Source organism: Hippopotamus amphibius, chromosome 9, assembly GCF_030028045.1.
Source record: "Hippopotamus amphibius kiboko isolate mHipAmp2 chromosome 9, mHipAmp2.hap2, whole genome shotgun sequence".
In the NCBI taxonomy this organism is placed as follows: Eukaryota; Metazoa; Chordata; class Mammalia; order Artiodactyla; family Hippopotamidae; genus Hippopotamus; species Hippopotamus amphibius.
In genome coordinates this window covers 43795939-43820296 of record NC_080194.1, presented here as the reverse complement: position 1 = coordinate 43820296, position 24358 = coordinate 43795939, and the positions used below count along the sequence as shown (strand labels likewise).

General features: G+C 48.4%; 1 protein-coding gene and 1 pseudogene across 1 annotated transcript; both read left to right on the top strand.

Moving 5' to 3' along the window:
- Positions 1-374: 374 nt before the first annotated feature.
- UCP3 (uncoupling protein 3) lies at positions 375-12017 on the top strand. The gene is made up of 7 exons (XM_057695894.1): positions 375-520; positions 5925-6144; positions 6648-6858; positions 7121-7321; positions 8441-8542; positions 9022-9202; positions 11667-12017. Exons 2-7 carry the CDS (start codon positions 6019-6021, stop codon positions 11779-11781), a joined length of 936 nt encoding a protein of 311 aa, XP_057551877.1. The 5' UTR covers positions 375-520; positions 5925-6018; the 3' UTR covers positions 11782-12017.
- Positions 12018-15932: 3915 nt separating this feature from the next.
- Positions 15933-24058, top strand: LOC130860863 (protein FAM91A1-like; annotated as a pseudogene).
- The last annotated feature ends 300 nt before the right edge of the window (positions 24059-24358 follow it).

Here is a 24358-nt window from a genome sequence, read left to right as displayed (position 1 = left end):
GGTTGTGAGAGATAGAAACAATGTATATAAAGTTTCTATAACATAGTAGGCACCAAGAAATGAGCTATCATCATTGTTACTATTAAGAGGGATCCCAGGAGAGCCCCACCCAGCCTATCACGGGAGACTTGACCTTTGGACTCTCAAAAGTGACAGGTCCAAATCCCTCACCCCATGTACAGCCTCATCTCCTGAGGGAGCTCTTCTTTCATCAGCTGGAAAGGGCTATTTTAAAGAACCCCAAGTCAAGGGAACTGAAGCAGATCTGGAACTCCGACCTCCCCCCTCACCTCCCTGCCCCTCACCAGCCGCCTCTGGTCAAGTGACCAGGCTGTCGACTAGCTTCTCCAGGGTAAGGTTTCAGGTCAGCCAGAGTGTATAAAGATAGGTGCCAAGCCAGAGGCTGAGCAAAAGCAAATGACTGCAGCAAATGGCAAAGGGGCAATCAGATCCCCGCTGCCACCTCTTGGGATGGAGCCCTGAGGAGCCTGTGCTTCCCGCACCCTGGCTGGACTCACAGGTAAGACCCCACTCTCCACCCCACCTTCCTCCTCCATGTTCTCCCCTCGCGGCAGCCTATGGAGAGCAGCCAGGGGCTGTCAGGGGCCGCTAGCCATAGCAGGACAGAGCCAGTACAGACTGAGTCAGGACGAGGGCACTGTGGTGGGGCTGGGGCTCCACCCCAACTCCTGTGCCACTCACCCCCTTGCTCTGCTGGCTGCCTCTGCTGTGATTTTGCACATCCCCACACATAAGAGGTGGCTTTCTCCTTAGTCTGGCCCAGAGTCCCCAGGATTCCTCCAGAGCATAAAGCCCTCTCCCCATGAGGCCCCCTCTCCTGAGGCGGGTGGGGGGCATCCCAGCTCTGCTCAGACAGCTTCCTCAGTGGGGATGCAATAGAGGCTTTGCCAGAGCGGTGGGGTCAGGCAGGGCGTCTCAGCACAGGGGCCTCTGACCCCTGCTTCAGAACCACCACGGAGAACTTGTTTCTAATGCAGACTCCCAGGCCCAGCTCAGACCTGACTCTCCAGGGCTGAGGGCCAAGAATCCACTCTGTAAACAAGCAGCTCCAGGGATCCTGAGCTCTCGCTGACGTCTGAGACTCTGGGTGGTGGAACAGGAGCAGGTGCCAGACAGACCTGGGCTCCCATCCCAGCTCCATCCCTTCAGCCTTATAATTAGCTGAAGCCCTTGAAGCCCCAAAGCCCTTGTTTATGGGGACAATCATAGCAACTACCTTGTAGCCTGTAAAGGGGTTGAATTAGCCGCTGCCTGTGAAGCCCTCAGCGCAGTGCCTGGTGCGGGACGCGCTCAGCAGACGTAAGTGGGGCCCCACCACTCTGGGCGCGCAGGCTGGAGCACCCCCTCCCTCACGTGCCCCAGCAGATCCCATGGAGGAGGGTTCTGCTCTACACTTCGCTTTTGCCAGTGGGAAAGGTCTGCTGGCCGCTAGGGCTCCCCAAGTACTGATTCAGGAGGCTGGAGTAGGGGGCGAAGGAGGTTGGGGAGCACAGGCCTACCTATGCCCCCCACTGGGGCCTCCCCCTTGCCTGCCCCTACTTGACCAGTGAAAGTCTAGAGCCCTCCCCGCCTGAGTCCACGCCCACCCACTCACCTCTCGGAGGGGGCTCAGGACAGCCTCTGGAATAGGCTCCGCTTCACCCCTGGCCACTGCTCTTGACCAAGTTCAGGCTCCAACACCTCTTCTGCGCCATCCCTCAACCTCACTGGTCTCTGAGCCTCCAATTGCTCCCTTCCAGTCCATCCTTGACACCTGCACCAAACTGATCCAAACACAGGCCTGACAGTGTCATTCCTCACCTTGAAAACACCAGCCAGTCCCCATTCCTGCTAGATTAAGTACAGCGGTGGCATTGAGGCCCTTCACCAAAGAACATGGGCATCTCAGATTTTGTCCATTTCCCTTCCTCAGCATGTAGTGTCCCATGGTCAACTGGTCCTCCCTGGGCTCCACTGGCCCTGGGCCATCCCTGTACCAAGCTGCACAGAGGAGGAGGATAAATAGCCCCTGTCTCTGCTTTGGGGTCCCCCAACTAGAGGACAAACCATTGCAGTTAATAAGCTAATTCTAGGACTTACCTGGTGGTCCAGTAGTTAAGACTTCATGCTTCCACTGCAGGAGGCACGGGTTTGATCTCTCGTCAGGGAACTAAGATCCCGCATGCCACGTGGTGCGGCCAAAAAAAGGGAGAAAAAAAAAAAAGCTTATTCTAAAGACGGTGTGGGACAGAGGCAGCTGACAACAAAGGAGGTTCAGAAGGGAAGGCATACCTGATGGTTCAGCCCCTGGCCAGGGGACACAGTCTCCCGCAGAGAGACAGACCCAGCCCTGAGGCGAAGCCCACAAAGTGCTCCCTACAGGGCCTGGCCCATCACAAACACTCCACACCAGGGGCCAAGGGCAGGGAATGCACCGAGTCATTCAGCCCTGGGGGAATCCTGAAAGCAGAGTAAAAATACCTAACTTGCAGGGGTTTTCTATTAGAGCCTGGGTGGCCACAAAAGGTTTTGGAAAAGGGACACTCGTACAACCAGTAAGAGACATCAGAGAGAGAGCCAGCCCCCAAGGGCCTCCCCCTGCCCTGAGAGTCAGGCCCTTCTGATTCCCAAAGTTGAGGTTCCCAGCAACCCAGCTCCTATCAGAGGAGGGGAAATGCCAGGGCTTGAGGGAAGAGAGGCTAACAGGATGCAAGCACTGGCAGCTGCTCCCACACACCCAGGCACATTCATTCCAGCCCCAGACAGAGGAGCCAGAGCCTCCCTGCCGGGGACTGAGCCTGCCTGGCAGCTGCTGGGCTTCTGCAGGGCGAAGGGGAAGGAGGACGGTGTTCCCCCAGCATGTCTGCACTGCTGTCCCCTCAGCCAGGCTCAGCTCCTCTCCAACCTCCAAGGAGCCAGATCCTCCTTGGACCCTCTCAGGGAGGCAACGGGCTGTGGGAGGGGCACTGCAGGGGGAGCCCGAGGCCTGACTCTGTGACTCGTGCTGGTCTCAGCCTCTCTGGGTGTATTTTCTTCCTCTGCCGAACTGGACAGCGATGCCCACCCAGCCCTCCTCACCAAGCTGTTGTTCTATATGCTTAGCTTAATTCCTCAGAGAGAGGTTTTGCATGTAATTTAAAGGACTTTGTCCTCAAAAAAAGGCAAGATGGTGCATATCCATACTACCGCATCCACTGGGGCCCTGAGTGAAAAACAGTGAAGGGGGCCTTACTGCCACTGTAAAAACCTGGTTTGAGTTCTGTAAATTTGAGGAAGTCTCTTTCCATCTTAAGCCTCTCTTTTCTTACCTGTGCAATGGATTTAAATGCTGTTCTGCCCTCTTTCCAGGGCTGTTTCAAGCCTAGGAGAGCAAAGTGAGCCAGGCTCTGACACTGGTAGCTGGTAACACTGAGCAAGCCAATGCCTCTAAGCCTCCGTTTGCTCATCCAAAAGCAGGGAGAGGGAGAAAGGGGGAAGCCACCTCTCAGGAAAGTTGTGAGAATTCAGTGAGATTGCGTGTCTGTGTCCGGCTCCACTGCAAGGGCCTCACCCTGTAGCCACACCCCCCTCCCACCCTACGCCGTGCCCTGGACTCTCGCACAAGCGCACGCCATTCCCGGTGCCTGGAACCCCCCTCCCACTTCTCCAGCTGCTGAAATCCTGCCCGGCTTGCAAGGCCCTCCTCCCACCCCTCACCCTGAAACTGTCCTAATTCCACCTCACAAACAAGAGAGACGGTCTCTCCCTTCTTTGAGCCCCTTATTGATGGTTCCTTCCTTCTGACACTGATATAGCCCGTCTTGCACTGCAGTTACGTGTGGGTGTGTCTAACTTCCCCACAAGACTCCTTGAGAGTTCCCCAAGGGCAGGTCACACAGACTGTTTTTCTCCTCCAGATTTCCTGGAGCACCGAGCACAAAACTTAGCATGAGGCAGGTCTTAGGGAGGTCCATAGGCCACAGCAAGGACTTTGGACTTTGTTTTGAATAACTGGGTTGTGGAGGATGGGAGGTGGTTGGAGAGCTTTAAAATAAGGGAATGACATGATCTGAATTCTGCTTGGACACTAGGTTAGGTCCCCATCCAGAAAATCTCCTGCATTTGCTGTCCAGGCCTAACATTCTAGAATCAGTGCACAATTCCCTTTATAACTCAGTGACCATCAAAATGCATACAATCATTATACGTAAGCTGTATCTCCATTTTAAAAGTTTTAAAAATAAAATGTTAAGTGAAACTTCGTCCTGGGAGAGATCAAAATAAAAGCACCCCCTTCCTCAGGGCAGGGTTCAAAATTGTCCCTCCACACTATGACCCAGGCTTCCAGGCTGGGCTACAGCGGCTGCTGAGCTCCAAGCTCAACCCAGCCACCATCTCACCTCCCTCATTCCTTTTGGATAATTCTACACCTATCTATGTTCTTGAATGTAAGCTCCTTGGGGGCAAGGGCCAAACATGATTCATTCCATATCTTAACTTTCCTAGTACCTACCATAATGGTCAAGAAATATCTGATCATTAAGATAATCACTTACACCTTAGCAGGAATTAGAGCCTCAGCTCCTTTTTAAGAACAGACTTTTCTAGGGACAGGTGACAGTAAGCATAAGAGTCCAGGGAGTCATGGGGGTTGAAGAGACAGGACAGGAAAAAGAGAGAGAGGAGACAGAGACAGGACAGGGAGAACCAGAGTTGTAGATGGCAGTCCTGAAAGAAGGCTCAAGTGGTCACCCCTATCTTCTGACATCCATTTTACCCCTGGTAAACAGGTATGTTATTCCCATTAGCCCAAGAGAGGTTAAATAATGTATCCAAGTTCCCATCGCCCATTAGTAAGCCATGAAGACAGGGCAGGAGCTCAGCTTTCCTCACCACAAGACCAATTTTTCTGTTACTGTAGAGAAGGGGACGCACACTCTGCCCACTTCACAACTCACTCTGTGGGCCTGGCCCTGGCTCCAGGGGTGGCGATGCTGAAGGCTCCAGGATCCCAGGACACTAGGGGGTGGGGGGTGAGTTGGGGTGCCCGTGGCTGTGAACTGCTAAGAGACCGCATAGACCTGTGCCAACTTCCCAAGGGAACCAAGGCTAAACTAGGACCCTCCTGTAAACATGCCCCTGGCCCACCAGCAGTAAGACGGGTGCAGGCACAAGTGCACACCTGCAGGCAGGGAGGGGTACAGTCCCTCAGCCAGGCCGATCTTCCTCTGTCTGAGAAGCTCATCCTCTTCAGCTGAGAAGAGGCACCCTCAGGGGTGTGAGGAAAGAAAGGGCATGTGCTGAGCCAGGCAGATCAGCAGATACATCAGTCCCTCCCTCTACAGCAGAACACCAGCCCAGAAGTCCTACAATGTTGGAAAGAAACATCTCTACTCACCGACTGAATGTCTTTAGTGACAGGAAATCAGTCACAGGCTGAGAAGGATTGTGTTTGTTTTAAGTAAATAAGAGTATATTCAGGCAGACTTGGAAAAAGAAAGAAAAAAAAACCCTTCACCCAAAATGACTAGAGCTTAACTGAGCCGTGAGGCACGTTGATTTTGTTGATTTGGGATGGCAGGACCCGAAGGGATGAGACTTGGCAGGCTCTCCATACACCTCAGGGAGCACGCCTTTCCCAGGAAGCCGCTTGAGGCTGGGGAAGGAGAATGGGGTTGTGGCGTGGAGGCAGAACCAGGCCTGTCCCTGCCTCAGCTTTTATACACTGAAGACCCACCTCCAACAGGGAGAGGGGAGGGGGCAGGGGGAGGATGGCAAGAGATAAGGGAGGAAAGTGACTTGTTCTTATAAGTCAAATCTACACAGCTAAGCACAGCCATGCCCAGGCTTTTCACCTATAAACCCCTTCGCTGATGCTGAGGGCAGCCTGGGGACAGGCCCAGAGGGCATGGGCTCCATCCCCTCCCCTGGCCTGTCTCCTGCAGCCTCCTCCATGCACTGAAGCCCAAGGCTGTGCAGCAGCCTCTCTCCTTGGACCTCCGCTGGGCCCCGGAGGGACCGGGCAAAGCCTCTGGGACCATGGTTGGACTGAAGCCTTCAGAGGTGCCTCCCACAACAGCTGTGAAGTTCCTGGGGGCGGGCACAGCGGCCTGCTTTGCTGACCTCCTCACCTTTCCACTGGACACAGCCAAGGTCCGCCTGCAGGTAGGCGCCCTTTGCCCAAGGGTCGTTATTCCCAGCAGTGGAGGGGCTGAGTTCTCCACCAGGGCATCTGCCTAGCTGCTCTTCCTCACAGCAAACCCTGAGCAGGCCGCGCACCCCCCTGCCTATGCCCCTGCCTCACCACCTCCCCATCACCATTACCCAAGACCAAAAGACCTTAATTCCCTGGCAGGATGTGCTGGGGCCCTTCATGGCCTTGCCCTACTTTGTAAGCCATGAAGTGAGACGTGAAAGTAAGGAATTACTGTGTGAGCTTGGGCACACAGTGAAACAACCCACCCTCCATTTTCCCTGAGGATCGAGCACCACACTGTGCACAACAGTCTGTGAGCTGGAAACTGCTACATGAACCTGTCACTTTTACTGGGATATGCCACTGTGATCATGCTTGTTCCAAGGTCCAGCCCCAGGCAGGCACCCCTGCACACAGCCCCCGCCTACTCCCCCCGCCCCAGCTCCTCACGCTGCTGCGGGATGTCCCTCAGATCCAGGGGGAGAACCGGGCAGCCCAGATGGCCCGGAGCATGCAGTACCGTGGGGTGCTGGGCACCATCCTGACCATGGTGCGCACCGAGGGCCCCCGCAGCCTCTACAGCGGGCTGGTCGCTGGCCTGCAGCGCCAGATGAGCTTCGCCTCCGTCCGCATCGGCCTCTACGACTCTGTCAAGCAGTTCTACACCCCCAAGGGATCGGACTGTGAGTGCTGAGGGGGTGGGCAGAAGCGGAATCTAGACGGTGGGTCAGGAGACCAGGGCAGTGCAGACTCAGAGGCAGAGATGGGGCGTGGGAAGCTGGGCACAGATGCCCATGAGGGGACTGAGCCTCCGTTAAGGAACCTCAGGAACTCTGGCCCAGGAGAGACAGGCACTGGGCAGGGGCAGCCCCCAGAGATCAGTGTCAGGCCCAGAGAGGTGCTGGGTGGGCGGAACACGGGCTCACTCGCTCTCCTCCTCTCCAGACTCCAGCATCACTACCCGGATTTTGGCGGGTTGCACCACCGGGGCCATGGCGGTGACATGTGCCCAGCCCACGGATGTGGTGAAGATCCGATTTCAGGCCAGCGTGCACGTTGGGCCCGGGAGCAACAGGAAATACAGCGGGACAATGGATGCCTACAGGACCATCGCCAGGGAGGAAGGGGTTCGGGGCCTGTGGAAAGGTAGGTCTGGACTCCAGGCTCAGGGGGTCTTGGGCAGTGCTCTCCCAACCCTAGGGCTGGAGCAGGGATCTGGGCAAAGGGGGAGCTCCCAGCACCTGTATTCCAGCGACTCTCAAGGAACATCCCAACCACCGCAGCATCCCGGCTGACCTGCCACACTGCCCCAAATTCAGTTTGATTTACCAACCCTCCTCCACGTGCAGGGCTGTGAGGGAGACAGAAATGAATAGAAGACACCCTCACGGCTCTCGCTGTCACAGAGGAGAGGGGACATGTCGAGGAGCAGCCCCTCCACAGGGCAGGATGTGCTGGGTTCACGCAGAGGTGCAGGGCCAGGGCGGGAGAGGCCGTGAGGGCTGGGGTGGCGGGGCAGAGAAGGTGACGCGAAAGCTGGGCTTCAAAGGCTCAGCAGGCTCTCAGGGTGTGGAGAGGGAGGGAAGGCCCTCCCCAGCAAAGGCCTCCGAGGGGTGACTGCAGGGCATGGAGAAGACACAGAGGCCACTGGGGGAAGCAGCTGTGAGGAGGGGCTCCCTTGAGAACAAGGCTTTAGAGTTCCCTATGTGTCTAAGTGGTGGCCACCACGACAAATGCTGATGTCTCTCCCACGTGTGGCCGGGGCTTGCATGAATCTTGCAGAACAAACAGTGACCCAGTGGAGGTTACAGGCAAGACAACTGCTTCACAGCCTTTCTTGCTGTGTGCCTTCCCGGAGCCCTGCCTTCATCTGTGAAACCGGGGGAGGGGGTCTTGACGCTCTCCAAGGGCCCTGCCAGGGCTACACTCTGTCACTGTTCCAAGAGCCTAGCCTCCCTTTCCCAAAGAAAGGCTTCCTTTTTGGCTCTAGCCAGGTCTCAGGGAGGCATATTTTAATTTTGATAGATATAGCAGATTACCCTCTGAAACGTGGCCCAAACAAAACAGGGCCTCTCTGTGTTTTGTCTCTAAGATGGGCATGGGTAATCTGAGAGTTTTTAACATTGGAAAGGAAAGTGTGGAACCTGCCCATCTGAGGTAGGCTCCTCTGAGATGACTGGAATGGGGCATCACGGTCCCCCAACTGGGGCCTGGGGCCTTGCCGCCGGGGGTCCACTTCTCCTATCCCCACCCCCTCCCTGACAGGAGTTCTGCCCAACATCACGAGGAATGCCATCGTCAACTGTGGTGAGATGGTTACCTACGACATCATCAAGGAGAAGCTGCTGGACTACCAGCTGCTCACCGGTGAGGCCGTGGGCTCCAGGCAGACGGCCCTCCCACAGCAGGGAGGGAACCTGGGACTCCACAGAGTGGGCACCACCCACAGGCAACTGGGCTTTAGAAGGAGTAGAGGGAGGCACAGTGCCCAGTACATCATTACGACGAGTAGGAAAGAACCCCAGACAGGAAGTCAGAGACCTGGGTTCCAGCCCAGCACCATTTCTCCCAGGGCACATTTAAGCAAGGGTCACCCTCTCTGACTTCAGTTTCCTCTAATGAGGTGGTTGGGTTGGATTAGCTTCCAACTCTGGGACAGCCCTGTTCTGTTTTGAGAGTCCTTACCAAGAGCTCTGCCCTGGGCATTGTGAGAGATTTGGAAAACACTATCCTATGCTCAAGGAGTTCACGATTTCATTAGAGACAAAAAATGAACACACATGAAACAGAAAGCAAGGGCACTCCTCATCTCAGCCCAATATTTGCTCTTCCCTACCCTGCGACAGACAACTTCCCCTGCCACTTTGTCTCTGCCTTTGGAGCTGGCTTCTGTGCCACGGTGGTGGCCTCCCCAGTGGACGTGGTGAAGACCCGGTATATGAACTCACCCCCAGGCCAATACCACAACCCGTTCGACTGTATGCTGAAGATGGTGACCCGGGAGGGCCCCACAGCCTTCTATAAGGGGTGAGCCTCCCCTCCTGCTGCCAGCCCTCCCTCCTAGAGAACCAGGCCTCCCTCCCCCCTCCCTGCCTCCCCTCCATGTAGACCGTGTCTACCACGGGGCCACTGGAAATGCAGGGGTGAACAACACAGTGTAAATACCACAAAGGACACGTATAAAGACCTACGGAAACGTTTTTTTAAAAAGAGCGGATCAAATCAGATTTGGAGAGTCAGGGAGGCTTATCTGAAAAAAAGATGTCTAGGCATAGGTCAAAGTGCCCTCCCCAAACGTGCTGGGCAGGGGAGAAGGCAGGAAAGGTGGTGGGTAAACCTGAGACTTTCCCCTGACCCCCTGCCCTCGCTGTGGATCACCACTGATGGCAGCCCAGGTGCCCCATGTACCTCGTGTTTTCTTGCTTCCTTTCTTGGCATTTACCATTCCCTCTGCAGGGAATGCCTTTCCTGTGCCATCCATGTGCTCTACATCTTAGCTGTTCTTTAAGGCTAGTTCAAATGCCACCTCCTCCCTAACGCCCTCAGGTATAAATTTTCACCCTCTGTGAACTTCAGCATACTTCCTCGGTACCACTTTTCTGGTATCTACCACTTCCTATTTTGTGTGATAGAATTTGTAAGTTTGAATTATCCCCCATGTTAGAGTGCAAGCTCCTTGCAGCCAAGGACTGTGGCTTATACAGTTGACCCGAGAACAATGCAAGGGTTAGGGGCACGGACCCCATGCCGTTGAAAGTACACATGCAATTTATAGTCAGCCCTCCATGTGTGCAGTTCCTCCGTTGCCACGGTTCCTCCACATCCCTGGTTGCACATCCACAGATTCAACCGACCACGGATCCCACCAACCACGGATCATGAAGTACTGTCGTATTTAATATTGAAAAAAGATCTGTGTGTAAGTGGACTTGCACAGTTCAAATCTGTGTTGTTCAAGGGTCAGCTGTTTACATCTTCCATCTCCCAGAGACCCAGCACAAAGCCAGCACTCTACAGTGTAGCTATTAACAACCATCATGGCTGCTACGTCACTAAGCATTAGGCCTTGTGCTAAGCACTTCACATATATTATCTCGACACCCCCCTGAACGGGGCTGTGTTCTCCACATTTACTGAGGAAGAGACTGAGACTCAGGAAGGTCACGGAACTTGTCCCAGCTCACAAGGTACAAACGGCAGAGCCACAGCTCAAACCCTGACCATCAGACGCCACCCAGCAGCATGTGATCCATCCCACGCTAATCTCTTTGCTTGGCCCTCTTACCTCCACCACTGAGGACAGTTTTCTGGCACCCAATGTTAGATCAGGCCCAACAAGCAAACACGTTCTCGACCCAGGGATGATGTCACAGTTTCAGCTGACAGTCCTTTTCCTGTAAGTGCTGCCATCATTTCACTCTTCAGCTGTAGCCACTTGTCTTGGTTTGTACTTTCACTTGGGAAATATTCACAGAGCAGCTCGTGGGTGCTGGGCCCTGTGCTGTGCTCACTTTGAAAAGCAGCCAACAAGTAGGGGACATATATTGAGGATTTACTAATACCGAGCCCTGTGCTGTGTGTGCACGTTAACTCATTTGATCCTCTCGACAACTCTATGCAGGAGATACTGTTATTGCCGTCATGTTACGGATGAGCAAGCTGAGGCTGAGAAAGATTAAGCTCAAGAGGCTGGTCAAGCTAGAATCTGAATCCAGCTCTCACCCCAGAGTTCACATTCGCTGCCCCCGTGCTATCCATCCTGTGAGGGGCCCAGGCTGAGGGTTCAGGAGAGGCCTCGGGGTGAGGTTCGGGTGCCCAAGCTGAGTCCCACACAGCCAAGAGCGACCAGCCTGGCAAGGAGAGAAGGAGATGTTCCAAGCAGAAGGAGCAACCTGGGCAAAGGTGTGGGAGGAAGGGTCTGGCAGGAGCTGAGAGGGCCAGGAGGGGGTTAGTGGGAAGAGAGGCTGAAGAGGAGGGCAAGGGCCAGGCTCCTCCCCGAGTCTGCAAAGCACAGCTGAGGTGGGGACTCCCTCCCAGCTGTGCTGTCACGGGATCAGCAGGCTCTCTAGAAAGTAGCTAAATTTGGTGTCACGCTGTTTTTGCCCTGTGGTGCCTCAGGGTGGCCACTCAGGTTGTAAATGAGCCCAGAAACACCCAGCAGCAGAGTGGAGTCAGGTGGTTTTAACTGAGCTACTTAATCTCAGTTTCTGAGGAGAAAAAACTGGTAACAATCATAGCTACCTGGTAGAACTGTGAGAATTAACTGCCTGACACAGTAACCTGGCTCAAAATGTTAGTTTTCTTTCCTTTCCAGACTCCAACTTCTGCCTAAATTCCTTCAGTAGAGAATAAAATGACGGAACAATCTCAGAAAATGCTCGTGACTAACAGAAAGCTAGTCCTCTGGCACCAACGCCGAGTGGGCAGAGCACTTAGATCTAGGAGGGACTCCAGTCCCCCCACCTGACCATATGGTTGTTTCTCTCGTTAGATTTACACCCTCCTTTTTGCGTTTGGGAACCTGGAACGTGGTGATGTTTGTCACCTACGAGCAGCTGAAACGGGCCTTGATGAAAGTCCAGATGCTACGGGAATCTCCGTTTTGACTAAGACAAGGCCACTTGGTACCTAGCTAGGACAAAACCAGTTAAGGACAGAATAAAGCAGTGGGTCCACGCACACAAGGACATAGACCCACACCTATTTACAGAACTGTTCACTTGCTGCTAACTCAAGAACTAGAAGAGGAGGAAGGACTCTGGTCTTCAGTGCTTTGTCTTAAGAACACCTTTGTTTTGCACTGACAAGATGGAAAATAAATTATATTAATTTGTGAAACCCATCAGATTGGATGCCTAACATTTAGGCAAGGAAAAAATAAGCCAAAACAGATCCATTTGGATAAAACGGAATTTTGCAAAATACGTCCCCTGAAAAATCTGATTAGACGATGAATGACAAACAGGAAAGACTGCAATCACGGGACAGGCGTGGCAGGCGATTCACTTGGAAATCAGCTAAGGAGTCTAGAGGGGCACCGCCAAAGCAACACGAAGTTTTTGACTGCAGCCTTCACTTAGCCATGGATCATCCGTTGTATTTGTAATGTGCCCACCTTATAGATCCACTGGGGTTCCAGGAAATGTGAAAAGAAAAAGAGAAATCACTGCTGGGCCAGTGTGAAGCTTAGATCCGTAAATGTTCACTGATGACACTGGAGAATCAAGAGGGCAGCCTCAGTCTCTTTTCCGGTAAAACAGGAGTAATAATCCCTTTCCTCCTACCTCACTTGTGTTTATAAGGATCAAGTGAGAAGCTGGGCAAGAAAGCAAAAGCTCTGTACAAATGTAAATATAAGGACAATGCCTTGGGAAGGATTGTGTCTGCCAGTGAGGAAGTGCCAGGGAGGTTGTTTTTGAAAGACACAGTTGTTTAGAGGGGAGACCAAAGGAACCAGGGGCTCGGGGGTCAGGGGTGACAGAGGATGATGTGCAGCTGTGGGAACCCCACTCCCATGCGGCCCCCACTCCCCCACTGGACTGTGAAGCACCTTGAAGGGTGTGGAGTTTGGGGACAAAGAGGTAAACACTGGGCTGAGAGCCTAAAGTACCAGGACTCAGAATTTTTAGAAAATTATTATGACTCAGTAAAGGAATTTACACCTTGAGTGTGGGAATGCGAATAGCCCATTTTCTGCCTTCTCTTTCTTGGATGGCATTTCCCTGTCTCACTTCAGGCATCCTGTTTGTCAGCGCTGGGCCACATCTGGCCTCGCACGCATACGCTGCCTTCTGCCCTTCTGCAGGCTGGCTGCTCGGCCTTTTAGGAGTTCGGCTCCTCCAACTGCAAAAGGCGAGCTTGAACCAGATGACCTCCTATTGAACTTAACTGCCCATGTTTCACGTCGATAATTGGGACCCAGAATGCCAGTCTTTTTCTGCTTCTTAGCAGCCTGTGTGGCTCTGATGACAGAACTGGGTTCAAACCTCACCCCCCCCCCACCCCACCCCCCCCCACACACAATTACTAGCAACCTAACCACAGGGAATCCTTGCACCTCAGAGTCCTAGAGAGGAATGGGAATGGCAATCCCCACTTTTCAGGAAGCACTCAGTGATGTCATCCCTCCTTCCCTACTCTGACTCCTCTATCCCATAGGGGAAAGGAACATTTACTTACCCTCAACACTTTCCTAAATCTAAATCATAATCTGAGATCATCTGCATATACAAACTGGAAAGTCCTGGCAAAAGCAAAGAAAAATTATTTTGATTTAATATCTGTTTTAGCTTTCAAATAAAAGCCATATTTAAAACTTTCTCAGGGCTTCCTAGGTGGCGCAGTGGTTAAGAATCTGCCTGCCAATGCAGGGGACACAGGTTCGATCCCTGCTCCAGGAAGATCCCACATGCCACAGAGCAACTAAGCCCGTGAGCCACAACTATTGAACCCATGTGCTGCAACTACTGAAGCCCCCATGCCTAGAGCCTGTGCTCCGCAACAAGAGAAGCCAGGGCAATGAGGAGCCCATGCACCACAACGAAGAGTAGCCCCCACTCACCACAACTAAAAGAAAGCCCGTGCACAGCAAAAAAGACCCAACACAGCCAATAAAATAAATTTATTTATTTAAAAAAAACAAAAACACTTTTTCTTTTGACTTGATGACATGTGCAAATCATTTTTAAACATTTGGTCTTGATTTGTAAGTTCCTAGGACTATGCCTTCCATGAATTTCTGTGTAGCAATATTAACCCATCATCTATCCAGAGCATACTATCCAGATGACGCTGCTGAAAGGGAGGGGATAAATGCTTCTGAGAGATATTTCCATTGGGATCAGATGCCTAGTGACCTCCAACTGCAGGCTTTTGGGAGAGGGCAAACAAGATTGATGGGAGATCTTTTGAGGTTTTCTGGGCCAAATACTAGATCTCTTTCCCCACTTCGTAAAGGCAGAGGTTGAACCAAACGACCTAAGACTAAAGTTCAGTGATTCTGAGAACTAAGAGACAGCTTCCTCCAAGCCACAGGCATTCCCTTCCTAGTCCTGCCCCCCATTTCTGCCATCAGGAAGCCAGGGATGCAAATTCACAAGGTCAGATCATCTGCTGAGGCCCACACCCGTTCCCCCACACACAGACACCTACCTCCATCAAGTCATTCAAAATGCTACTGAACCAAACTTGAATCCTCTCTCCCACACGCAGTAAAGCCCATCTACTGACACCAGGTTGTGGCGAAACGAAGTACAGCACTTACTGCAGGGCACCAAGCAAGGCGTTCAGGACAGCTAGTGCTCAAAACATGCGAACTCACCAGTGAGTTTCAGCAAAGCTTTTGTTTCTTTTTAGCTGTACCACACAGCATGCAGGATCTTCATTCCCCCACCAGGGATTGAACCCGTACCCCATGCAGTGGTAGCACAGAGTCTTACCCACTGGACCACCAGGGAAGTCCCAGCAAAGCATTCTTAAAGGCAAAGTGAGGGAGGGGCGTCCCTGGGCCTGTGATCAGCTCGTGCACAATTCTCTGATTGGTTGATGGTGAGGTAACAGGGTGGTGTCACCGGTGTTAACATCAGCAATCCTTAGGCACCAGTAGGTCTGGGGCTACCTGCTCATGGTCATTAAGTAGTTAATGTCTTCCACTTTGTGGGGTTTTTTTTTTTTTTTTTTTTTTGGCACACGGGCTTAGTTGCTCCGCGGCATGTGGGATCTTCCTGGAGCTGGGATCGAACCTGTGACCTCTGCATTGGCAGGCGGATTCTTAACCACTGCGCCACCTAGGAAGCCCCCTTTGTGGGGGTTTTAACATCTGTAAAACAACTCAGAAAATGTGCATCAGACGCTATTATCTAGGTACTTCAGAGAGGAGCTAAAGCAGAGAATATAGGGGAGGGGTCTGTCCCAGGAAGGCCCCATAGGTTACAGAAAGAAATCTATGTTGCAGAAAGAAACCTGTTTTTTCACAAACTCTTCTAGTACATCAGGAAAAACGAGAGAGTTTGGCCACGGACTCAGTCACATTAGTGACATAGTGGATTATTGACTTCACAGAAATCTTGTCAGTAAAAGTAATACTTTTAAAGGAATATTTTATTCAGGAGGAGTGCATGTTAAGTAAGGAAATTAATTATACCTCCATAGATGAGTTAATTTGTGTCAGGACACTTTGAAAACTACAGAGTGCTATACAAACAAAAGTATATTGTTAGCCACACATTGTACTAGGTGCTGAGGTGAATGAGGCCAGTCCTGCCTCCAAGGAGTTCCCTGGGGTGGTGGCTGCTGGGGCAGGAAAGACAAATAAATGATACAGAGTGATGAAAGCCACTGTACAGCAGTGCGCAAGGCACTCAAGAGCAGGAACACAGATGAAGGACACCTGACCTGGTTTGGGGGCCAGGAAGCTTCTTTGAAGAGGACACCTAAAGGACAAATAGGTGTTATCCAAGCAAAAGAGAGGAAAGTCATTCTAGGCATAGGAAATGGCTTGTACAAAGGCCCAGAAAGAAGCAAGAACAAGGGGTATTCAAGTACTACCAGCTGTCAGTATGGCTAGGTTGCAGACTAAAGGGAAGCAGTGAGAGAGATGGGCATGAAGAGGAAAACACGGGCCCTGAAAGGCTGGAGAAGCCGCATGCTATGGACTGACTATATGTACCCCTCAGATTCATACGTGGAAGCCCTAGTGCCCAATGTGATGGTATGTGGAGTCTGGGCCTCTGGGAGGTAATTATATTTAGATGAGGTCATGACGGTGAGGCCCCCATGATGGGATCAGGGTCCTTATAAAAAGAGGAAGAGAGACCAAAGGGCTCTCTCTCCACCATGTGAGGACATAGTGAGACAGCTGTCTGCAAGTCAGGAAGCAGGCCCCCACAAGGGACCTAATGGATGGGCACCTTGATCTCAGACTTCCCAGCTTCCAGACCAACGAGAAATAAACTCCTGTTGTTGAAGCCACCAGGTCTACGGTGTTTTGCTATGGCAGCCTGAGCTAAGACCCCACATTAAGGAGTCTGGCGTATTCTGAGGATAATGTGGAGCCACTTAAGTGTTTTAAGTAGAGATGGCTGACTGCAGTTCAGAGAATGAATTAGCAGAGTGGACTCTGGTCATAGGAAGAAGAAGCTGTTGTCGTAATCCAGGCAAGAGTACTGGAACTGGGAGTTGAGTGAACAGAATAGTAATAAAATCAATAAAAGATTCCATTTGGAAGGGGTAGTGAGAGAAAAGGATGATGCTCACATGTTCTAAGTAACTTATAAATACCCTCAGTCATATTCCCAGAAAATCATTTTCTGGCCTCTGAACAAAATCACTTGGGTAGTAGGAGATTCACCCGCTCTAGCTCTGCCTAAGAGAGTGTTTTCTGACGATAAATCAAATGCACAGGTCTTGTAGCACTTCTTGCCTTGCCCACTTCCGTTATTACTTATACTATACTGGGTCTGACACACAGGGGGAAATAAGGTGCCCCTCCAACACGCTCCCACAGCACTCGTCACACTGTGCCCATCTGTCTGATGATCCCACTAGCCTAAAAGTTCCCTGCAGGCATTCACAGGGTCATGTTCACAATTGCATCCCTCACCCTCAGTAGAGTGCTTGGAATATTGCAAACTGAATGAATGAATGAATGAATGAATTTTTAATTTTTAAAAATTGTAATAAAAGGCACATAACATAAAATTTACCATCTTATGGGTGATGCCTTAGAGGGCCAGGACAGGGAGGACGGGAGGGAGCTGCGGGAGGGAGGGGATATAGGGATATATGTATAAATACAGCTGATTCACTTTGGTGTACCTCAAAAATTGGCACAACGGTGTAAAGCAATTATATTCCAATAAAGAGCTTTCAAAAAAAATTACCATCTTAACAATTTTTATGTGTACAGTTCAGTGACATTAAATTCATTTATAATGTCGCGCAATCATCCATCCCAAGAACACATTTCATCTTGCAAAACTGAAATTCCATACCCATGAAACAATAACTCCCCATTTCCCTCTCCCCGGAAGCCCCTGGCAACCACCATTATACATTCTGTCTCTAAATTTTACTGTTCTAGGTACCTCATATAAGTGGAATCATATAGAATTTATCTTTCTGTGACTGACTTATTTCACTTAGCATAATGTCCTCAAGGTTCATCCTTATAGCATGTGTCCAAATTTCCTTCTTTCAAAGGACAAAAAATATTCCATATATATGCCCCATTTTATCCATTCTTCCATCAATGGATATACTTAGGTTCCTTCTACCATTTGGATATTGTGAAAAATGCTGCTATGAACATCAGTGTACAAATATCTCTTCAAGACCCTGCTTTCCATTCTTTTGGGTATATACCCACAAGTGTAATTGCTGTATCATTGTATTTTGGCCAAGAGGCATGCGGAAATTTCCCAACCAGGGATCGAACCTGTGCCCGCTGCGTTGGAAGTGCGGAGTCTTAATCACTGGACCAGCAGGGAAGTCCATACAGTTCTAGATCTTATATTTTAGGGTTCTGATCCATTTTGAGTTAATTTGTGTATATGTTAGGTAAGGATCCAAATTCTCTCTAAAACAAATTTTTAAGAGATAAAGAAAATCTAAAATAGAGCTTTACCTTTGAGAGCAAAAAACAATGAATAATCTATTTGGGGAGGGCAGGGATTTCTTGAATATTCAAGTATACATCTCAATTCATGGAATGAGTATGAAACGTGTAACAAAAACCAAAGTTAGAATCCCAGTTCTGATACTTATGAGCTGTGTGACATACAAAAATTGTAGAAAATGCAAAACTGTAGAGACAGAAAGTAGATCAGTGGTTATCCAGGGCTGGAGGTGAGAGAATGAAGTGACTGCAAACAGAACACAACTTTTGGGGGTGATGGAAGTGTTTTTTTTTTTTGTTGTTGTTGTTTTTATTAATTAATTAATTTATTGCCTGTGTTGGGTCTTTGTTGCTGTGTGCAGGCTTTCTCTAGTTGCAGAGGGCAGGGGCTACTCTACGTTGTGGTGCGCAGGCTTCTCATTGTGGTGGCTTCTCCTGTTGTGGAGCACAGGCTCTAGGCACACAGGCTTCAGTAGTTGTGGCACAACAGCTCAAGAGTTGTGGCTCATGGGCTCTAGAGCACAGGCTCAGTAGTTTTGGCACATGGGCTTAGCTGCTCTGCAGCATGTGGGATCTTTCCGGACCAGGGCTTAAACCCATGTCCCCTGCATTGGCAGGCAAATTCTTAACCACTGCACCACCAGCGAAGTCCCTGATGGAAGGCTTTTAAAACTGGATTGTGGTCATTGTTGCACAACTGTATAAATTTACTAAAAATTAATTAAATCATACACTTAACAATGAGTTAATTTTATGATATTTAAGTTGTACCTCAATAAGGCTGTTAAAAGTGAAAAAGTTGGACTTCCTCAGTGGCGCAGTGGTAAAGAATCTGCCTGCCAATGCAGGGGACACGGGTTCGAGCCCTGCCTTGGGAAGATTCCACATGCCACAGAGCAACTAAGCCCATGCACCACAACTATTGAGCCTGTGCTCTAGAGCCCGTGAGTCACAACTACTGAGCCCATGTGCCACAACTATTGAAGCCCACGTGCCTAGGGCCCATGCTCCACAACAAGAGAAGCCTCTACAATGAGGAGCCTGCGCACCACAATGAAGAGTAGCCACCGCTCTCAGCAACTAGAGAAAGCCCGTGTGCAGCAGCAATGAAGACCCAATGCAGCCAATAAATAAATAAAAAAAATAAATTTATAAAAAAAGAGTGAAAAAGTTTATGTCTTAGTTCACAGCAGAACTACTGTTAGACAAAAACTGGACACAACTGAAATGTCCCATCAACAGTGGAGTAAATACATTGGATGTACTCACACAACATAGAGACTATACAGCAATGATAATTAAAGATCTACAACTTCATGTAACTTGGATGAATCTCACAAATATAATACTGAGTGAACAACAGAAAATAGTACAATTCCATTTATATGATGTTTAAGAACTGGCAAAACAAATATTTGATGTTAGAAGTCAGTATATCAGGGGACTTCCTAGGTGGTGCAGTGGTAAAGAATCTGCCTGCCAATGCAGGGGACACGGGTTCAAGCCCTGCTCTGGGAAGAGTCCACATGCCACGGAACAACTAAGCCCGTGCACCACAACTATTGAGCCCATGTGCCACAACTATTGAAGCCCACGTGCCTAGGGCCCATGCTCCACAACAAGAGAAGCCACTACAATGAGGTGCCTGCGCACCACAATGAAGAGTAGCCCCTGCTCTCAGCAACTAGAGAAAGCCTGTGTGCAGTAATGAAGACCCAACGCAGACAATAAATAAATTAAATAAATAAATAAATTTATTAAAAACAAAAGAAAAGAAAAGAAATCAGTATAGGGGGGCTTCCCTGGTGGAGCAGTGATTAAGAATCCGCCTGCCAATGCAGGGGACACAGGTTTGATCCCTGGTTCTGGAAGATCCTACATGCGGTGGAACAACTAAGCCTGTGTGCCACAACTATTGAGCCCACGTGCCAAAATTACTGAAGCCCACCACAACTAGAGAAAGCCTGCGTGCAGCAACAAAGACCCAATGCTGCCAATAATAAATAAATATTTAAAAAAAGAAAGAAAGATATCAGTATAGGGACATTCCTCGTGGTCCAGTGGCTAAGACTCCACACCCACACTCCCAATGCAGGGAGCCCAGGTTCGATCCCTGGTCAGGGAACTAGATCCCACATGCTGCATCATAAAAAAAAAAAAAAAAAAGAAAAGATCCTGCATGCCACAACTAAGACCCAATGCAGCCAAATAAGTAAATAAGTAAATAAATAAATATTTTTTTAAAAAAATCAGTATAGTAGTTATTCTTTGGGTAAATAGTGACAGAGAAGAGACATGAGGGTTGTTTCTGAGGTGTTAATAATGTTTCTTTTTTAATTTTTTTAGCTTTATTGAAGAATAATTGACAAATGATAATTTTTCTTGATGTGTGCAAACTAGAGGCATTCACTTTATGAAAGTTTATCAAGCTGTACACGTATGATTTGTGCACTGTTTCATATGTATGTTATGCTTCTGTAAAAAGCTTACTTAAAAGTGCACTTAGGGACTTCCCTGGTGGCACAGTGATTGAGAATCTGCCTGCCAATGCACGGGACACGGGTTCCATCCCTGGTTCAGGAAGATCCCACATGCCATGGAGCAACTAAGCCCATGCACCACAACTACTGAGCCTGCATTCTAGAGCCCACAAACCACAGCTATTGAGCCCACATGCTGGAACTACTGAAGCCCATGGGCCTAGAGACCATGCTCTGCAACAAAAGAATCCACTGAAATGAGAAACCTGTGTACCACAACAAAGAGTAGCCCCTATTCACCGCAACTAGAGAAAGCCTGCACGCAGCAACGAAGACCCAATGCAGCCAAAAAATAAGTAAATAATTTTTTTAAAGTGCGTTTAACTTGAAGAGGAGACCACTAGCGATTGCCAAGAAGTGTGTGTGTGTGTGTGTGTGTGTGTGTGTGTGTGTGTTTACCTGTGTATCTGTGTGTGTGAGGATGATGAGAGGTGTTAGCCAGGAGAAGATCTGAGGAAAAGTATTCCAGGAAAAGGGAACAAGCAGTCGACAGACCCTATGGGAAGGAGCTTGGCATGTTCAAAGACCTGTGTTTACTGGCGTAAAGTGAATGAAGAGATGACTGAGATCATTCATTTATTCATTCATCAGATATGTAAAAGTTGTGCCAGAAGTTGAGAAGTCAGAGGACAGCCAATTGTTTGGAAAGTTTGGCAGAGAAGAAAGGAGAAAAAATAGCCACTGTGAAAGGGGTAGGAAAGTCCTGAGGCTACACACACACACACACACACACACGCGCGCACACACACACACACACACACACACAGACACAGTAGAAGAAAGGAAAGATTGAAGATAGGGGGAAAGGTCCTAGAGAAAACAGAAGAGCATAGAATAATGGGTACAGGCAGGAAGGATCACTCTGGAAAGGATATAGTAACCCTAGAAATAAAATAGAGTCACATAGGCAAGAATTTTGAAATAGAAGCAAAATGAAGGCATTCTCCAATCCTTTCATTGAAATTTGAGGAATAGTCACATATGAGAGTAGATTGGTGAACCTGCAAAATTATTTATAAGAATGATGATTTTAAAAGCTCTTTTTTCCTTAAAGTATAATTTAATGAAGAAACTGAGATCCTGTGATGCACCCCTGACACTGTTCTCTGCCATGCTGAGCTGTCTGGGGCCCTCACCATAGGGAAGCTCATGCATTCTAAAGTGTAAAGCACCAGGCCTCCAGCAGGCTCCCCCTGAGGTGTCCCAGGGCCCTCACACCATAGACATGGAGTTCCACATCAGGCACAGCCATTCATGGAGCAAGCTGCCTGCCAACACGTGACAGAGTCTTGGAAAGTCACAGAGGAAATATGCAAAGCAGATTGTCCTCTACATACACACAATCAGTTATGATACAGAAATATAACTTAAACATGTCAAGAAAGATAAATGCAAATACTTTGAGGAACTATTACAGTTAAGATTATTTCATGCTGTACCTTTACCGTTTACTGAGTATTATAGTAAAGGACCTGAAGATAACACCATTATATTATACTGAGATTATAGAGGATATTACAAACAATGAGAAAACTTATGCTTTAGGAGTTCCCTGGTTGCCTAGTGGTTAGGATTGAGGGCTTTCACTGCTGTGGCCCAGGTTCAATCCCTGGTCTGGGAAATGAGATCCCGCAGGTCAAGTGATATGGCCAAAAAAAAAAAGTTATGCTTCATTGCTGAATTTTACTAGTGCTAAGTTTTCTTCGTATAAAAAAATAACAGTGCATTGATATTAGGAATCAGTGTAGATCATCAAAATTTTTTTTTGAAATTTGAGGAATGGGCACATCTTCTACCAATCAAGCCAACAGAAACTGCCAAAGAGGCATAGTGAGTGGTATAGGCTGGTCAAATCTCAAAAACGACATAAAGATATGCATTTTGCCTGAGAAATATACTCAACTCTCTGAATCACTATATTACAATATGCTACATAGTTTATATAACAAAGAATTTATTTGAATGTGTCAGTATCTGATAATTTTATTCTCTTGTAGGTTTTGTCATGAATTGAGTTCAAGATGACTAGGTGATTATTTTGAAGCTCTATATTTCTCTCAATAGATGAGCATACCAATGTTGCAGAGCTTGCCAATGTCCTTGAGATGGACATATGCCTGGCAAAGAATGCTTCCATTGTGGCTTGGGCTTTGCCCATAAGAAGAGACGTAAGTAATATACATGCATCAACTACATTCATCATGGTGAAATATTCCATCTGAAAAAAGATTTAAAAGTACTTTCCATCCACAAAAGATACTCCTTTTATAAGATGTCAAGGAAAGTAGCAGTCCTGAAAAAGAAGTTCTGTCAGCTCTGATACTGAGAGAAATAGTCATGATCCAGCTGACACAGCCAGTATAAGCAATTTGGATCTGTCTGCAGGATTCACAAAGCATATTGCTTTCCTATTTGACTCAACACTTTCCTTTGTAATGATGAGAAATCTTGTACCAAAAGTTGGCAGACTTTTACATCGGTCTCTGGACAGCTTCCTTACAGAACTAGAGAAGGTTCAAAACACTGACGAAGAAGTGCAGACTGCAGAGATATTTTGATCAGGCACTCACTCTGAGAAACACCATACTGTCTCTGCATCATAGTAATGATACAGTCACACAGCTACCTAGCCAGGACAATCAATTATGGTTTTCTTGAGAATCTCTTAAAAGGTGTGAGAGCCTTCTTGATTCGGATCCTGTGGCTTGCAGCAGAATTCTAAACAAAATTACACATTGCTTGTTTCCATGGCTCCTCTTGCTAATGAATACAGCCCGTCAGCAACAGTACTTCTCAGAATACTCAACCAGTTTATTCGGAAGCCACTGCTCAGAAGCCAGATGCCCATTTATTTTACAGGCCGAAGGTAGAAGACTTCAAAAACCATCAGATATACTTCAGGGCTAATACTACCTGTTAATAATGTTTTGGAGTCACAATCCTGAAGTAATTCCTACTTCAGATTAGCTCAGATATTAAATGATGAGATGAGTAAAACCTTTTCCGTTTGATTAAAACAGAACTACGACTGGCACAGGAGTGTAGAGCAATTATATTCCAATAAAGAGCTTAAAAAAAAAACACAAATAGAACTACAAGGAAAGTTTGCTTGTATCAATATGGACGTTCATAAAACATTGCAAATATTAAGGAATAAAGTGGGCTTGCAGGGATCTCTGTGAATGTGTCACCATATCTCAGCTTCTAGTCAACGTATGAACAGAAAACTTGGTGATGCTTCTGATGAGAAAGGAGAACTTGATTTAACTTATTTGACTTCTGGCTCAGAGCAAATGACGAAACCTGTGAAACAGTCATTTAGGAAGCAACAACGGATTCAACAACAAAACACAACTCTGATGTTGCCACAACAGAGGTGACTGGTTTTCTCTTAAACTGTGCTTTGAAATTCCACTGTTTAGCTCTGAATTAAATGAGAAGTTTGTAGGAAAACTGCTACATACAACATTTGCAGAAAAGAAAGCCTTCAAAGACTCTGACATTCCAGCAGAAAATTCTATGTGTCCTCAACTTTGTTCACTCATTCAAGGAAGGTGCTTCAACACTGGAAATTCACACTGAGGCCAGCTTTTTCAAGTCTGCTTTACCATCCTATGCTGATATGGGAGTTCCACTTTCTGTAAAGAATGTAATATTAGAGATGCCATCTTATCAGAATGGTTCAGAGGGTCACCTTCCTCACTTCTCACTGCTAATCTTCATTTGTAGTAATTTAGTTACACCATTTGTTATTCACACTTGGTGTCTTTTTTCTTTCTTAAAGTTAGCTTTATAGTGCTAGTCACAAAAACCATTCTTCTGGTGCAGTATAACTTACACTTAAATGATGTTAAAAGTGGGTTGTATTGTAGTTTGGCAAACATTTAATTTTGTCTGGAGTCTTACTCATTATAGCACATCCTAATGCAACAAAGAACTCTTTTTTTTTTAATTGATCCCTAGGTTGGTCGGTTGTTTCTTTCTAACAAAGAACTTTTTAGCAATCAGCACTGTATTTTTATTTTGAGG

Coding starts and splice junctions, on each gene's coding strand:
- UCP3 (XM_057695894.1), top strand. CDS start 6,019: ATGGTTGGACTGAAGCCTTCAGAGGTGCCTCCCACAACAGCTGTGAAG. Junction 7,322..8,440: donor GGTTCGGGGCCTGTGGAAAG/GTAGGTCTGGAC, acceptor CCTCCCTGACAG/GAGTTCTGCCCAACATCACG. Junction 9,203..11,666: donor CCCACAGCCTTCTATAAGGG/GTGAGCCTCCCC, acceptor TTCTCTCGTTAG/ATTTACACCCTCCTTTTTGC.